Source organism: Ctenopharyngodon idella, chromosome 7, assembly GCF_019924925.1.
Source record: "Ctenopharyngodon idella isolate HZGC_01 chromosome 7, HZGC01, whole genome shotgun sequence".
In the NCBI taxonomy this organism is placed as follows: domain Eukaryota; kingdom Metazoa; phylum Chordata; class Actinopteri; order Cypriniformes; family Xenocyprididae; genus Ctenopharyngodon; species Ctenopharyngodon idella.
The window spans coordinates 21,946,703-21,965,263 of record NC_067226.1 but is presented as its reverse complement, the minus strand read 5'-3'; the positions used below and the strand labels follow the sequence as shown (position 1 = coordinate 21,965,263).

The 18,561-nt window shown below is 38.8% G+C and overlaps 1 protein-coding gene across 3 annotated transcripts in view; it reads left to right on the top strand.

Annotated features, from left to right (window-relative positions):
* LOC127516635 (NACHT and WD repeat domain-containing protein 2) overlaps window positions 1–18,561 on the top strand; it is a 64,053-nt gene extending 45,492 nt beyond the window's left edge. For all 3 annotated transcript variants that reach the window (XM_051901417.1, XM_051901416.1, XM_051901418.1), the window contains 4 exons: window positions 1,115–1,318; window positions 4,807–4,957; window positions 10,383–10,972; window positions 12,538–18,561. In XM_051901417.1, the coding sequence (XP_051757377.1) occupies window positions 1,115–1,318; window positions 4,807–4,957; window positions 10,383–10,972; window positions 12,538–16,443 (4,851 nt within the window). In that variant the 3' untranslated portion in view covers window positions 16,444–18,561. The remainder of the gene's footprint in view (window positions 1–1,114; window positions 1,319–4,806; window positions 4,958–10,382; window positions 10,973–12,537) is intronic.

Sequence of the window (18,561 nt, the reverse complement as noted above, 5' to 3'; positions counted from 1 at the left end):
GAATGTACGAGCTGAGGAAGAGTGAAACAGAGCAAGATGCACAGTGATGTAAAGGTCGAGGAAGCAAAGCATTAAAAGTTCACCCCAGTAGCCATTAAAAATACTGAATTAGCTGTCACATAAATCATCTCACAGCATCACTGTCACATTTTTCCTGTAGGAAACCTACAATTTTAGAAGAGATGTGAGATGTGAGGCAAATAATTTATATGATTCTGCTACTCCTCTTTAATCAGAGTCCATGATATCCCACAACCCATTTCTCATCTCCTCCAAGTCTCAAAAGTATATGCTTTTGAAGAAGGGCCAGATCATTAGTCTATGGGCTTATCCAGCACAATTTGAATGCTCTGCCACTGGCGCTTATGGGCTTGTGGACACAATGACGCTGTCAAATGTAATTTGCTTGCTAATCTCAGTGGCACAGGCAACAATTGCACAGGAGTAGCTAAATAGCTCACTAAAGAAAGAAAGGTTGGCAGTGGTATGCTCTCAAACTAACAGCCTTTACTCTCATTATGAACATGTATTGTTAAATGCCATGTGGTCTGTTTTCTTTTCTTTTGCTTTCGAACTCAGTCTATTCTGTGTATAAACCCTGTGAGAGTTAGTTGATCATTTTGACGTATAGCTTTTCACATTTTAAACCATGGTTTCACACTGTTCATACTCAATACTGGGAATTCAGGTTTCAAGATTTCTTACTGTTTACCTTTAAACCCAGGTTTAATGTTCTTATTTGCATTTATGAGGCCAGTTTACAATGTGCAGTCAATGTTATTGACCTCATAATATGCAAATAAGAATGCAGCTTGTGACTGGCATGTAACCTCAAAAGCTTTAAGTTATTCATAACCCAGTGTTAAAAGCAGTGCAATTCATCAAAATTATAAGTGTTGAACTGTTGATTTACCCACAGTTAAAAGTGGCCTTAGTCCTGAGTGTAATAAAACAACAAAAAAAACAACAACAACAACAAAAAAGCCAGGGTTGTGAGCAGTGTGAGAAAACCTTTGTGTTTCTCTCTCTTTCTCTTTGTTTACTTCTGCTTTTACATGTTGCTTTGATATGTTGTGATTGAGGTGTGAATACAGTTTTTTTCTCTCTTTCCCAGGGGCTCATTGGAGAGAAGTACGGCAGCATTCGGGTCCCAGGAGAGGTGGAGTCAGCCGAGTTTGAGATGATCTTGGATGCGGCGGTGGAGGCGGGACTAGACACACGGATCTTGGAGGAGTGGTACTGTCGGGATGAAAACTCAGTCCCGCCTGCCTACTACTTAAAACCGAAAGCTGAGATGCTGAAGAACTACCAGAACTCTGTAAGTAGAGCAGGAAGGTATAAAGAAAAGAGAGCATGTATTTAAAGAATTCTCTGCTACTTTAGCTTTTAGAAACAATGAAACTCATTCATTTTCATTTAAATTATATCTGATCCCTATTGGTGCTAAGAAAAGAACAAAGAAAAAATCAACCCTTTTAAAGAGCTAGCATGATACGAATATAGAGGAAATATTTTTGATTGTATTTTTTCTTACATTATCTTGGTTAACAGAGTTGAATGAATGAAAAAAAAGATAAAATGAAACATCTTTCTCTGTACACCATCATTCAAAAGTTTGGGGTCTGTAAGCTTTTTAAATGTTTTTAAAAGAAGTCTCTTATGCTCACCAAGGCATTTATTTATTTTATTTGATCAAAAATACAGTAAAAACCGTAATATTGTGAAATAGTATTACAATATAAGTAATTGTTTTCTATTCCAATATATTTTAAAATGTAATTTATTCCTGTAATGGCAAAGTTGAATTTTCAGCAGTCATTAATCCAGTCTTCAGTGTCACATGATCCTTCAGAAACCATTCTAATATTTCTTATCATTACAGTTAAAAAAGTTTTTTTTTTTTTTTTCATTTGTTGATGAATAGAAAGTTCAAAAAGAACAGCATGTAATTAAGAGATATATTTTGTGACATTATAAAAAAAAATATATGTTTTTTTTATTTTTTTTATTACACATTGTAAAAATATTTTACATTTTGAATTGAATATCAACTGAACAAATTTAATTGCTGAATACAGTTCAGAGGATTTCAAGACCTCTGAGGCAAGACAGGCTAAAGTATTATTTCCTTTTTAATTGTCCCAAGAGTTAAACTGCACTGTACAAGAGGATAACCTGCAACTGTTACATTAAAGAGCTATTTCTACCAGATCTTACCCATAAATTTAGTTTTGTTGGTGTAACATAATAAATTTAGGTTGATTCAGTAATGTTAAATAACATTTTTTATTTGAATAAAATCAATTAATTTAGATGTTACCACATGAAGCACATTTTTTAGGTTACCGTTTTTTTTTGTTTTTTTTTCAGTGTGGTGTTCCATTAACAATTGTGTAAACAGCAAATGCAACTGGAACATGAATTTAAATTAGACTAATAACACCCTAAACAAGATAGGGGACTTTACCGCCTCATTTCAGAAGCCTAGCACACACCACTGCTTTTGAGGCACATGAGAGGGCAGCTGCTACATCCAGGATTACGTTGGGCTTCCAGCAGACCTGACCTGTCCCACACACACAGAAACATCCTGTAAAACTCAGTGGCTGACCGGTGCTGTTTCGGTTTTATATGGAGAGCTGTAGAAATGGCAGGCCAGAGAGAGACCGTTCACCGCCTTATAGAGTTTATTAGCTTCATAAATTCAGTTTGCCTTTCAGTAAACCTTACTGGGGCTTTCTCTTCCTTTCTTATACACACACAAACTTGGTCACGTTGGTTGCAGCATGGAGAGTTGAGAGTCAGGATCTAATTCAGCAGTCCCTTTTATTAACAATATATACAAAATAACAGAAACGCAGCAGCAGTGGATAAACGGCGGAGAACAAGACACATGCCACTAACTTAATGTTGAAATGAGAACGGACAGGGATGAACAGAAAATTTGGGTTATATATACACAGAGTGAGCTAATTAACTGGAACAGAAACAGGTGTGTAACTAAACAGAAACCATGGAAACAAACAAGAAAAGGGAATACAGGCAAACGGGAACAGAACAGACCCAAACTAGAACACAATGAACCAAACATACTCCTGACAGTTTTACTTTATGTCACACACTCAACACAGAGAGAGAGAAATCATATAGTGTGTGTATAAATCAGGTTGTAACGCAGAGTGGCTGCAAATTGAGAAAGTGTCTGTGAAGCTGAGGGTCTCTGTTGGACTAAAATGAGAAAAGCAGCAGGGACTGAGTTTCTACCTGCACTCAGCAAAAACACCCACTGTTCTCTCTCTCTTTCTCTCTCTCTCTCTCTCTCTCTCTGTTTCTGTCCTCTATCTTTCTGGTAGGTGACTGGGTTCATGACAACACTTCCTAAAATATTACTTCAGTAACACAGTATGTCTGCTTTCACTTTCTCTCTTCAGGCAGACAGAGCAATTTGTATTGTTGTGTGAACTCTGGTAAACTGGAACACTTTGTGACATCCTCCTACATTACATTGGGTTCCTGCGGTCATGGAAATATAAGAACTTTCAAAATTTTGATTTCTAAAAAAAATTTCATGGAAATGTATTTTTTTCTCATTATACTGTACTTGGCTATAAATATTTATAAAACAGCTAGTCATAGTTTTTTGCAAGTGCTTTATAAATTGCTAAAATCAAAAACTATTTTTTTTTAAAATTTGTATCTAAAGGCAGGAACACACCAAGCCGACGGTCAGCCGTCGGGCAGTTTTTGTTCGTCGGCCGACTAAGTTTTCTCCGCACCATCGGCTGAAGTTGGTCCTCGTTGGCTTTTTTTCGGCCGATTCGACATGTTGAATCGGCATCGGAGCTCATCGGTCAGTCGGGCCATCTGATCATTCTGATTGGCTGTTCAGCTACTGCCACCTGCTGGTACGGAAAGGCGCAGGCACAGAACGTACGTACTTGGCTGTCGGCTGTCAAGCGTTTGTTTGGTGTGTCAGGACAACTTTGGACCCAGACGCTGCCAACGTGAGCCAACCCCGCAGTCTGCTTTCGTCGCCACTAGTTCGTCGGCGTCGGCTTGGTGTGTTCCTGCCTTAATTCAACTGCATCTTTCAATGCGAAAGTAAGCTAATTCCTATATAGCTGCTATAGGAAAATAACTAGAAGAATAACAATGTGCAGTAAACTGTAAATCTATTTGTGGTTCAAACTAATTTGTTTATGAATATGAATATGAACTATAAATACAACAAATGACAAGTTTGCAGTATCAAGCACCATGACAGACTGTTTTTGTGCGGCTAAAATAACTGGAAGTGACTGATACCGGAAGCCAGAATTCAATTAGTTATTCATACAAACTAAAATAATGTAGGAGTTGTGGCACAGCAGTGTCAGGTTTGATTCGGCCTGTGTCATGTCCTGATGCCACTCCCCCTTCTCTCTCCCTCGATTTGGCTGTCAATTTTAACAAGCATATAAATAGGCTATAATTAATTAATTAATTAATTAAAAATAGAAAAGTAACTATTCAATTTATAGTCGTGTTCTTGGCACACAATGTTTAACTGATTTGACTTGGTATAGAACAGTGCAAATATTATATTAGTGACTATTAAGTTATAGTTTTGCAGACAAAAAAGCTCCATTGTCTGTTGTCAATAGTGTAGCGATGTATGAAACAGCTCACAGAAAAGTTACTTTCAATCAAGCAATGGGATATGATGTGGGTTTTCTTTTTTCTTTTTTTTATTGGTTTAAATGGACAGTATCCAAACAATGGAACCTTGAATAATTAGATGACTCCATATGTGCTTTTACCCCACAGATGGAGTCAAGCAGCGTAGCAAAATCAAAGAACGACAAGGCATGGAGGGCAGTCTCAGAGGAAATCAAGAGGATCTTCAGAACCTCTGTTTTACAGCTGCAGGAGAAGGGGACCATGAAGAGCGATCAAGCCAAGAAATTTCTCTGCTCGGGTAAACTCTAGTTATAGTTACAGTTATGACTGAGCTCACAGCTAAGAAATGACTAGTGTTATTTTACATGCATGGCTTTAAATCCCTGAGTTGGTTTGGAATGTGTTTTGCAGTACATTGCAACTTCTGTAAGTGTGAACATTGACAGTATATGTAAATATATATACCAGAGGTACTCAAATTTAAGTCACATATTTTTCACAGAGGTGAAGGTCCGCAGACTCATGACTATAATACACCTTGATACTCCATATTATTCTCTGGTTAATTTTTCTTAAAGGATTAGTTCACTTTCATATAAAATTTTCCTGATAATTTACTCACCCCCATGTCTTTCTTTCTTCAGTCGAAAAGAAATTAAGGTTTTTGATGAAAACATTCCAGGATTATTTTCCTTATAATGGACTTCAGTGGCCTCCAAATGGTTGAAGGTCAAAATTATAGTTTCAGTGCAGCTTTATGTTCTATGAGTAGTTTTGCGCAAAATGTGTTTTGATTCATCTTGGCGCTTAATGTTACCACTTTTAACAATCGCCACCTTCTTGCTGATTTAGTGCTTCTGTTGGGGAGAATAAATGCATACTTGTTTATCAGTCATCTACTGTCACTGTCAACACTGACAATTTGGAATAGGCCATTCTCCTCCGACATTTGCTAATGGCACTAAACAATTAGCTACCCGAGATATGTCAATGTCACTACGTTAGAATTGAGAGTGTTGTCATAGGCATGACCTTACGGTGCTCTGACTGGGCATAGTAGTTTAAAAAGCCATTCACATAAAGCTTTTATACACATATGCTTATGCAATTACTTAAGGCCTGTTCAACTCTTTCATCATCTTTTATGTCAAATCCTTACATTTACAGTTTTTCACAATTGCTAGGACACATTTCTCAATACATAGGGAACTTTTTCAAAACTCTTCACGCAATTGAGCACAACAGCAGTCTGTGAGCTAATCTGTGGATCATTTATCATCGCTTTGGCACAATAATGCATTCAGTTCTACAGGCCAATTTGCACATTTACATACTCTTTCAAAACTGTTAAACTTCAAAAGCTATACTGAAATATAGCTTTTGAAGTTTATATTGAAATATAAATAATTTTGTACTGTAAAGATGGACCATGTAACACTGCAGTAAATTCTAAACAGTAGAGAATTTCATGTTTCTTGTTTTGTAAAGAAATTTTACATAAGAGAACATTGTATAATGCTACTTATTGTTAGTGGGTTTTTTTTGGTTGTTGTTTTATGAGGGACAAATTGTGTTTGTTCGGTAACAAACTTTGCTAGTGTTATAAATTGATACAAGAATAATCTGATTTGAGAAGTTTTGGTAGTCTTAGTGCATTCTGAATTTGAAATTAAGTGCTGTACCAAGCTGAATATTGGTTATTAGAACTGTGTGAAAAGTTTTGAAAAAGTGACCTAAGTATTTAGAAATGTGTTCTAGTGATTGTAAAAATTTGTAATCAATAAATGAAAAAAAAACCCATCTTTAAATGCCAAAAATGGCACAGATGCTGCATCTTAAGTATTTAATGTTGTTTAATGCAGCTTAGAGGTGGCATGAATTTATACTGTAATTACAATTTCATATTTTTTAAAGAATTGATACTTTAAATATGAAACTAAAACTGCCAGTAGGTGGCGGCAAGTGTTGCTGTAATGAGATAATCATTACGTCACTCACTCAACCGATTCATTCAAACGGCTGATTCATTTAGGAACGAATTCTGTCTTTATGAATGGTTTGTTGAAATCCAAATTGTTTAAAAACATGGATTCATTAATGAAACACCGTTGTGTTACTCAGAGACACAGTTCTGCTGTGCTTTGTTTGAAACTATTTTCATGACGAAATAAGCAAAAATAGACAAATTTTGGGTTTTGTGTGTGTGTGTGTGTGTGGTCCTGGTAAATCCTATGTTATGGGGACCAAATGTCCCCACAAAGGATAGTAATACCAGAAATGTTGTGGGGACATGTTTTTGGTCCCCATGAGAAAAACAGCTTATAAATCATACTAAATTATGTTTTTGAAAATATAAAAATGCGGAAAGTTTTATCTTTGTGGGTTGTGTTTAGGGGTAGTGAATAGAATATACTGTTTGTACAGTATAAAAATCATTACATCTATGGAAAGTCCCCATAAAATGTGTGTTTGTGTATGTGTGTGTATATTTTGTGTACAACACAATGTGTGAAGCAATTTCCAAGCACCAGTCAGCCACATCAAGGAAATCAGAGAGTCTTAGAAGGCACAATTTTGCTCTGAACATTTCAGTGGTGCTTGATGCTTAACATTTAGGTTGCTTGTCTATAGAATTACATGTATAATTAAAAAGGCTGTATCATGCAACAGAGTCATAGTTTATAGTTTTATGGTTTCAGGGAAAGGTTGCATTCAAAGCTCATAATGAATGTAAATGTTATTTTTATCCTGCTCTTGAAAGTCATTGTGACTAAATTAAAATTCGCCTGCATTAGCCAGCATAAGAGGAGATCTAATCAGGCTAACTTAATTCATCCAGGTTAATCCAATATTCAGTGATACAGTTAAGTCTCATCACCATACCCCACATTAGAGACAGTAGGTCGGCACCGGAGAAAGAACAGATTTACTGCTCGCTCTTTTATGTCATTCTGGGAGCATGGGCTTATAATTCAATCACTGATACAGTTAAGTCTTCTTCTCAACATGCAGTAGATATGAAACAACCACATTCAGAGGCTCCCCTAAGAGAGGCATTTCCTTTCATTAAAACTGAGGTCTTCTGTCTGACTTCAGAGCATCAGTGAGCGTTTCCCTGAACTGCTTGTGTGCCCTCTCTGATGTCTGACGAATGTGGCATCTCGTGGGTCTTTATTAAAAAGCATCACTGGAAATAGGTATCGCATTGCAGGTTTGCAAACCTCTCCCAATGTTTTCACCAAAAAAAAAAAAAAAAATTGCAAGTGATCTCTGAGAACAAAAATAAAAGACAGAAATGTTGGTCTGAGATCAGATTGCCGCTGTCTCCTCTTGATCCGTTACTTGATCCAAACACTAGACATCACATGTAATGACAAAAGATCAAGTTTGAGGTAATTTGATCTAGTATGTATTAAATGTATTACATTAAATGTATAAATTATAACATATTTTAAAAAGAAGTTTTTAACTAACTGTTAAATAAGCACAAGGATGGTTTTTGAGGTAAAAAAAAAAAAAAAAGCCCCTATGAAGAGACCCACAAAAACACTGTTTAGCATTGGAGGAAAATTCAGAATGTCTATCTGAACTGTAACAACACTATTTTTCATAAATGAGGGGAAAGAAGTTGTGCAGAGTGGATTCACATTGACTGCTCCAATTACTATGGAGATTCATAAGTCAAGTACAATGATCTTATAAAATACTTAGTTCAGAGGTTATGAAATGCCAGAAGTGATACAATTGGTGCACTTTGATTTAGTACTTATTTTGAATAAGTACTGTATGTACTTGAATGGTACTAATATATTTTTCTATCCATCCATCCATCCATCCATCCATCCATCATTTGTCATACATTTGTCATATATTTTGGGACCAGAAAAAAAAAAAAAAACGGTCCAACTTTATATTAGGTGTCTGTAACTAGTATGTACTAACATTTAAATTAATAATTTGATACAATGCACCAGTGGTGTGCGGTGGTGTTTTAAAATGAGGAGGCAATGTTCTCATTTATGTCCCTGTTACACAATTTTCCTGGTTAAGTTAACATTACATAAAAAGAGAGACCAAATACAATTCTATTTTGTATTTTTACACTATGTAATGTTCTATTTATTAAAATCAAGTATAAATTTCATCAAGTTAGTGTTTTTATGCATTTTTACATTTATTCCAAAATAATAACTAAAGGCAGTAACAATTTAAACAATATATATTATTTATAAACTAATATTCAGCTTTTCTTTTTAATAGTCAATTTATTTTCAGCAGCCATCAAGCTTGTACACACTGGTCACTCACTCACAGACACAAAGATGTACCTTTAATTTCACCACGCTGATTGTTCACTAAAAACCCCCGCAGTCATCATGTTTTCAGGCCATTTCGAGTTTGATTTTGATATGAAATAAAGCGGTAATATGTAAGTGACAGTTGTTTACTACTTTTTAATTAGTCTTCCCATCACTGTCTTCATTCAGGCCGATTCGACGAGAACGCGCACAAAAACAAGAGGTGGGATTTATCGCACAAACCAATCATGTCCAATCGTAACCGATCATATCCAGTCATAGCGCGATGGAGGCACTGCCTCCTCTCACGTGACTTTCCCCCATTCGTTCTCAGTTACCCCCCACCAAACCCACCACATGCATTGGGGGCTCTGCTTTGTTTCTATGAGCTGAAGGTAGGCACGAGACGCGGACGTCCCGCTGTAACTTCACTTGGGGTGTCGCTGTTTGACAGTGTTTCTTTAGAAAAACAAGTGACTTACACTTTTTAATGTCAAATTTTGTAACATTTGCGTTGTTTTATTTTTGTAATATCGATTATTTTCTCCAGTTTTTTTGAGGAGGCACTGCCTCCCTTGCCTCCTCGGAGGAAACGCCCCTGCAATGCACTTATTGTGTACGTATATGTTTTTACGTTGTACTTACATTTTAAAAATACCTGCATGTAATTACAGCTGTAATCAATTTCCGAAATTACATCTATAATTGCACTGTTGACTCTTCCCTTACACTTTAACCCACCCTCAAATCTATCCATACCACCAAACCTGTCCCTAATCTAACCCGTATCCCACCTCAATAGCAACAAAAGTGTTTTGGAATACAACATGAACACAATAAGTACATTGTACTTATTTTTGATGTAAGTACATAGTAGGTAAAGACACCTAATATAAAGTGTGACCAAAAAATCCTTAAGCAGTTGAACCCTATGGGTTTTTTAACATGTTTTCTATTTTGATTACTAATATCAGAGTGTGAGGAAAATGCATATGAGATTTAAATGAGGAAACTCTTTCCTGGGGGATTTGCAGCTGTTTACTTGCCATCTTTGCATCCCTCTCTCTTCTCGTTTACAAAACAAGCTGCAAGTATGCGATACTAAGCCGACGAGGTTGGCAGGCTATCGCTGGAATGCTGCCTTTGGAGGTCTTTGATAAAACCAGGCAAGGCTGGATTAAGAGATCATATCACTGTTTTTCTTAAAGGCGGCTCAGAGAGACGGATCTAATCATTTGCTAAAGACTGGCAAACGTGGGGGAAGCGCTCACCTCATGACATCAAATTAAGTGTGTTTTCTGAAAGTGCTACTGAAGTGTTTTGGGAGTAAATAGTGGCAGAGATGAAAACCATGAATAAAACTAAAACATTCAGTCGTGCAGAACTGGGTAATTATTATGCTCTCTGTTTTCTCCTGTCTTTTAGCATTAGAGGATGAACTGGATTTCGCATTAGGCAAGCAGACCCCTGCCTTCCTCAAGAAATGTGTATGTTACATCCGGAAGATATCCAACTTTGACCGTTTCGCTAAACTCCCCGAGATGGCACGCTACATGGACATCGTTGTGAGCGCAGACCGTGTCATGAGAAACCAGGAAGCCTACGAGCGTCTTCTGAAGGTCAGAGATGAGTTCATTCCGATGGTGGTGGCAGCTTCCAATCTTCGAGTCTATTCGTCGGTCACTCACTGTGACATGAAACTCGGCTACTCGCAGGAAGTAGAGAGCCACTATGTCGAAGGTCTGTGTAAACAGTTTTATGAAGACATGGTGGATATCATCCAGGCCACGGTCCAACAGAACTTTGACACAGAGACAGATACACTCTATGACGAAATCATACAGCATCTGTCACTGTGCAAGACGTTTTCATCTTTTTATGTGTACAAGAGTGAAGCTTTGGACATAGTCCAGGAGTACCTGTACCCCTCTAAAGGTGGTCGAATAACTCCCCTAGTGATGTATGGAGGACCCTGCACTGGAAAGACCTTGTTACTTGCTGAAGTGGCAAAACAGGTGAAAAGCATGTATAGTATGCATGTGTATGTGTGTGTGTGTGTGCGGGGGTGTAGAAAGCAAGTGTGAACATACTGACCTGCTTTTTAAGGCCATCTGGATGCCAGCACATGTTAGATTAATGCTGCAGGATGCCTGTATTTTGCCTAAAGCTGTTCTTTGCTTCCTCTGACTTAATATCTGATGTCATGGCATGAGATTCAAATTAACATTAAGGTATTTTGGGCTACTGTTACATGAATTTGTCAACCGTAAAAGGATTTTTTGCATTCCCATGAGTATCTGGAGGTACACAGTAATCCAAAAACAGATCATTGCATTTACAAGCTTAAACAATCGCTGATATTATTTAATTGATAATAATAATTAGATATAATTATAGCTATCTGTCAGCTTCAGCCAATATTTAGTGCTTTTGGAGATCAGTGGTGTATGTGTGTCATGCGTTGATGGTCAGAGTCGACTGTGTTGATAAGTTTGGGGGCGAGGAACAAAGGAGGAAGGGTAGTGTTGACATTTCCCGTCACCCATGGCAACCCGTCATAGACCTCAGCCTCTAATGTTAGTTCACAGATGATGAGCCTGGGGACCTTGACTAACTCCCTCGTCCTTGCTTATGTTCTCTCTCTCTCTCACTGTCCTTCTATGTAACATACACACTACAGAGACACGGACAGTCTAAAATATTTATATGTGAAATGGAATTTACATGGCTACACATTGTGTGCACATTTTATAATCAGTTACTTACTCCTAGCATGATGGCACAGCTAGCATGTTTTACACTGCCCATGTCAGGGCAGTACTGTACTAAGAATCATGCAGCCAATATGAGCACAGTGATGCATTCAAGCAGCAATCTGAACACACACACTCCCCTTGGCTAATCACACAAATGCACAGTCCTCTTGAAAATGGTGGCTTCAGAAAAGCATTTTATCATTAATTGTCAGCCTCTCCAGACAGAGATAAATAATATTTCATGTTTCCCTGAATCACAGCTGGGGGCACCCTTTAACCATGTCCCAGAAAGTGGCATTGTGCTAAGGATGAGGGAACAATTCAAACTGATTTAGAAAATCCTTGGCACAAGAAATCCAGTGCTGACTCTATTGCTGTTGAGCACATTTGATTATTTGCTATACAGTCATTCATCTTGGTTTTCCATCCTCACACTCTGAGTTGTTAAGGTTAGTGTACAGTGGATCTACTAAATAATGGATGGAGTCACTCAAGTTTTGTTTGCTAAAGTCATATTTATAGGTCACAGCAGTTCCTGGATTTTTAACCACATGTGTTTTTATAAGAACAGGACACAGCATCCTGTTAAACATTAATTAATAATGTAGACAGTAGTTGCATTTTAGGTAGATCATATCTATTTTCAAATGACCAAGTTACTGAAACTAAAATGATCAGTTTTGCACAAAATAACATCTTGAGCTTTTCCTAATTGTATATGTCCTAATTGTAAATATTATATGACTTAACATACTGGAGAACATTCAGTAAACTGTACATGAATGCTGTATTTCTGAGCTTCTGTTTCATTTTCATTTGTTTAGGCCTATTCGTGGCTACAGAAAGAGATGGGACCAGAAACAGACCCAGTGGTCATTGTCAGATTCATCGGCTCCACTGACTTCTCTACTGACCTCCGCACCCTGCTACAAAGCATCTGTGAGCAGATTGCCATCAATTATCGGTGCCTGATCCATTTCTTGCCAAACAAGATCCAGGAGATGAGGGAACTGCTGGTGAATTTGCTCGGGGAGTCATCATTCCACCGACCTCTTGTCATCATTCTGGATGCCTTGGAGCAGTTGTCAGATGTTGACGAGGCCCGAAAGCTGTGGTGGCTGCCTGTCCACCTACCACGTACAGTCCGAATTGTAGTGTCCACCCTGCCCAACAAGCATGGGATACTGCAGAAACTACGTTGCCTGATACATGACGAGGATGGCTATGTTGAATTGATGCAAAGAGATCGCAAAGCTTGCAGTCAGACACTTAAACAGCAGCTTCTGGGTGTCAAAAGGAAGGTGACCTCTGGCCAACAGATATATGTAAATGAGGCAATGGCTAAATGTACACTGCCCATGTTTGTCAATCTCATCTACCGTGAGGTAGTTCACTGGCGGTCGCACAAGGATGTGGATGACAAATCGTTGTGTTCCACAGTGCACGAAAGCATTGAGCAGCTTTTCTACTCTATTGAAAACAAGCTTGGCTCACGCTTTGTCATTCGGGCACTGGGCTACATCACGATGGCACGGGCAGGCCTGACAGAGCTGGAGCTAGAGGATATTTTATCTTTGGACAACAGTGTCCTTGGGGACATCATGGTGAGCTCTAATCTTAAAAGCCCGCTACGTATTTCTTATGATTTCATAGCCCGGCTAAAAGAAGAACTTGAAGGTTATTTAGTGGAGCGTCAGGTCCGTAATGTAACACTAATGGTGTGGGCAAATCGCCATCTGCATCTCATAGCACAGAAGCTATACCTCAGTAATGAAGAAGATGTGCATCAAATGCATAGCCTTTTGGCTGAATACTTCCTTGGGGCATGGGCAGGTGGTAGAAAGAAGATATTCCACTGCGACAATAATCATTTTGCTTCACTGAATATCTCCCAGCATCGAAACCCTCATCAACAGCAGAGCCTTCATGGCCATGACAAAGCTTCTGCTGACAAGCATTCTTATGACAGACAAACACCCGAACAACCCTGGGTGTTCCAGTGTAACTTGCTGGAGCCGGACATCTTCTTTGTCAACCACCGAAAGATGACGGAGCTCACATACCACCTGACAAGGAGCGGCCGAACAGATGATCTCATGTATGGTGTCATCATGAACTTTAGCTGGCTTTACACTATGATAAAGATAGGACAGTTTGACAAGGCCCTGTCAGACATTGACCTAGCTTACAGCTATACACAAGAAAAGGAGCTAAAGTTTCTCGCAACCACACTCCGCAGTATAAAGCTCAAAGTGACAAAAAATCCTGCATCACTTTCTGCTGAGCTACAGCAAAGGCTCCTTCCGGTTGTCACATCCCTTCCCAAGCTCAGACACCTACTTCTTGAGTGTGACAAGGACGGTCCTAAATACTGCTCCATTGTGCCACTGCATTCTTCCATGGATGTCACTTACAGTCCTGAGAGATTACCGCTCTGTTCTAGCTACATGCAAATTGTGGAGATTCTGCCTACGTTAGCTCCAAACATAGTCATTGCAGCCCTCGAGGATGGATCCGTCAGCACGTGGGATGTTGAGAGTAGACAGCTGCTAAGACAGATAGACACAGCAAAGTCAGTTGTTCTTGGCATCAGATTAACCACAGATGAGAAGTATCTGGTAGTGGCCACTACAAAAAATACACTGCTCATTTACGATAACCACAAGTCCTGTTTGTTGTCTGAGGTCGAGGTAAAAGGGTCCAAGCACTGTGGCATCACTGGTGGGGTGGCGTTCATCAATGGATTCACCTTGTCCAGCCACCATGCCTTAGCTTGGTTAGAGGCAAGCAAAGATGTCAATGTGATTGATTTGCTCTATGGCTGGCCGTTGTATCAATTCCATTGTTGGTATGAGGTAACCTGTGTCCAGTGTTCCCCAGATGGATTGTATGCTTTCTGTGGACAGTATCTCAACACGACCACCATATTCCACCTTGGTAGTGGGGACAAGCTTGCCACAATGACTTCTGAATTCTCTGGTGGTTTTGTTAAGTCAATCCTGATTCTAGACACAATCAATCAAATGGTGATGATCGACAATGAGGGCAGTCTCTCTGTGTGGAACACCAAAGATATCATAAATCCCAAGCTAATGGAGGATTATGACTGCAGAGGAGATGAGAGTGAGGTGGTGGGCATAGAGCTCTCAGAGGATCAACGATCCATCCTCATCTGCAAAGCGAGAAGCATTGAGGTGCTGGACACCAAGATTTGGAAGATGGCAGAGAAGTTCAAGGCCAAGCGAACCGAAAAGTTTGTGGCGGCTGTTCTCTCCAAGAATAGCCAAAGTATAATAGCCTCCATGGAAAACACATCATCCATATTTGTGTGGAGGAGAGACAGTGGGCAGTGCATGGCCAGCTTGATAGAGATATCTGGAGCCATTGTAAAGCTGATCAAATCAACACACCATAACTTGCTGCTGTCTGTGGCCAGCAGTGGCGTGCTTTCTGTGTGGGACATCGACATTATAACAGCCATGTCGAACATTGATAAAACTGGAAAACCTATCCAAAGCCTGCAGCTCTCTGGCCGAGAGGATTTTGTATACACCACGGACGGGTCAGAGGTCATTCACAAGTGGAACTACAGCACAGGTTTCATTGAGATGGTGTTCAAGCATGAAGGACTCGTCGAGAACTGCGTCCTGACGACATCAGGTGACCTAATGGTGACATCTGATGATAAAAGTAGTCAGTACATCTGGCATACGACCACAGGTGAGAATATATTCCGTATCAATGGCCAGAGAATCTCGCAGCTTCTCATAACACACAATGATCAGTTTGTTGTGTCCCTCTGCGAGCAGAACGCCTCTCGTGTTTGGAGGCTCGCCACTGGTCACAAGGTGTGCAACATTCTGGTAACACTCCAGCATGCCCTCATTACCACAGCAAACACATTCCTTGTGGGCACCAACAAGAATAAGCTGTTGGCTGTTAGCTTGTGGTCAGGAAGTGTTTCCAAAAAATTTATCTGTGATGATGGGATCTCAATTGTTAACTTCAAGTTAATCCCTGACAGTCCAGATTATGTAGTCTTCATCACCTCCACCGAAACTGTTTTCATCTGGAGTGTCGCCGATGAGTCTGTGTGTAGGCGGGTGCAGCTGCCCAGCAACTTCTTAAAGAACCTGGAAGATTTCCAAATATCACCCAATGGAAAGTTGGGTATTGTGTCTAAAGGTGATGAGAACATCAATGTCCTAGACCTGCACAGTGGTAAACTGCGTCTGGTCCATGCTGCTGGCATAATATGGCGGCAAAAGCTCTCACGGGATGGACGCTACTTAGTGTACATCTGTTTCCGGAATTGTGATGAAGATGATGATGCAGGTGTGGTTTCAAGTCTGATTGTCATGAGACTGGCGGACGGTAAGAGCATCGGGACCTGTTCCCTCTACAAAACACCAACCTATCTGTGCCTATCACAGCGAGCTCTTAACATCATTGTGGGATTTGAGGATGGCAGCATTGGCACCTACACAGTTGTAGACCGTGTGGATGCTGCTCTGAAAATCAAAATTGCCACCTCAAACAGCCGGCAAATTGTTAACAATGCCTCACAGAAAGTACGACCCAAGTGTAGCACCAATGCCTTCAAGACCATTGCTGACTGTGTGTGGAGAGAATCCACTGAGGTTTTCTCTCGGGACAGTCCTATCAATGTGTCTGACAGTGGGGAGCCAGAGACCACAACACCCACAAAGAAAACTGAACTGCTGCAATGAGAGCGCCCTCTGTAGGACATTATGGGCATAAAGGAACAAGGCCAGGTTTGGATACAGGTGATTATTGTTTACAGCAACTTTGATTCAGCTGCACAGATCAGTTCTCTGGGTAACAACAGCAACTGGCCAATTGCTATTAAGCTGCACTTAAGCTGCAATCAGTCACCTTGATTTGTCTTATCCATCATCAACTTACTGTCACGCCGAATTCAATATCATATTAAGGTACAAATTAATCAAATGCCATTCATTGCAAAAGCCAGTCCAATCGGCTTTATGATATGTTCTTCCTTCTCATGAGTATGCCAATGTGGCCATATAGTTCAGATTTTGTATGAGTTTAGTCAAATCAAGCCATAATGTCACTTTATACAGAAGCATAGAGAAATGTAATACATTTGTAGCCATATAAGTGTTGCTGCCTTTTTTTTCTTTCTTTCTTTTTTTTTGAAAATGTTAATTTGTGTCTGTTTATTAACGTCCTCTGGTACTGTACTAAAATGGAAACTTATGTACATATGTGTACATATCTATTTTGGCTGCTGCAGTTTGTGCAACTACTTAAAAAATGTTCCGTTGTGCTAAATGCAATCAAAGTGAGTGCCTGGATTTTAACTTTTTCTTTGTTACAGAAACTGATAAAGAAAAAATTGCAGGGAATTTATAAACAAAAATACCTTGATACAAATATTCATCATTACGATAAACATTCAGCATACAATGAATGCAAATTTGGTTAATTTGGAATTACAGCATCTAAATGAGGATCATTGGAAAGTATATTTCAGTATTCAGAGTATAGTCTGGAGTCATTATGAGCTACTTAGTAAATTCAGAATGCATTCTAGACTTTCTGTGACCAGAGTGAAAATGAAAGTCCATGTGTGGCAATTGCTCTAATAGCAGTAAATCCAAGATATTAACACTTTTAATGGCATTACTTTTAAAGAATGTGTAACTCATTGTATCAAACGACGGTACAACTGTACCAAGCTACAAATGTCGAGTTTTGATTTGAGGACTAAACCACTATTGAATAGTCACGTGTAGCATCTCACCAAGAGTATCTACGCCTTAACAGTTCTTATACAAACGTGTATTTGTAATTGTTAGCTCATGTTCTTTGTGAGGTAAAGGTTGAATGTGTGCTTGAAAAAAATAATACTTTGTACTTTCATGTTATAGGTGACTTAGAGATATTTACGAATAGACTATTATCATAAACAAAGTTTATTTATAAATGGTGTTTGCCAAGGCAGTGTTTGGTGGTTGCACTTTATTTTAAACGGGTTGTTCACCGAGGTTGACTTTTAATAGGCGTGTCACGAATGCTAACTATACGATTTTTGCCTTCAGTTCTCTGGCATGTCGCAAAAGAACGTAGTTTCAACAAAACGATCAGCCATGCCCCATTCAAACTCTTTTCCCCATAACTCAAGGGCTATTCCGTCAAATTGTATGTTTACCTCTGAAAATACTGACACATTGGCCCATTCACAACCCACAACCTGTAGCAGTATTCAGGTGTGATTACCCTCTCCCACTAAAGTGTTTATAACCTATAGATATCATACAATATTTGCCAAAGTTTTATTTATTTTTTTATTTAATTATTATTATTTGTTTTCCGAATGTTAAATGGTGTTGTGACCTATTCGTTACTTTTATGGACTTTTCTGGCTTTGTTGTGTTTTCTAGCATAACTACAAAAAAGAACATGCATTATCTTTGCTAAGATATTGACAAAGTCCATCAATATTATATTGGAATGCCAGTTTTAGAGTATATTTGAATGTGTCGATATGAGAGCAGTTGAACAGTATATTATATGTTATGTAACTTGAATGACTTTTAACTACATGTTTGCAAAACATAGTTCACATACTGGTATTGAATGTGTTTATTGTATTATTTGTATTGTCAAGATTGAAGATCCCTGTTTAGAGATATATATTTTCATAAATGTTGTACTTACATTTTGTTACAAAGTTGTTGAAGTATTCTGGGGAAAAATATATAGAAAAAAAATGTGTCTGAAAGCAATATGACTTAGTGTGTATGCATAGTTTGTATGGAACATTTTAATGTAATAAAATGGTTTTCTTTCTGCCTCTAAAA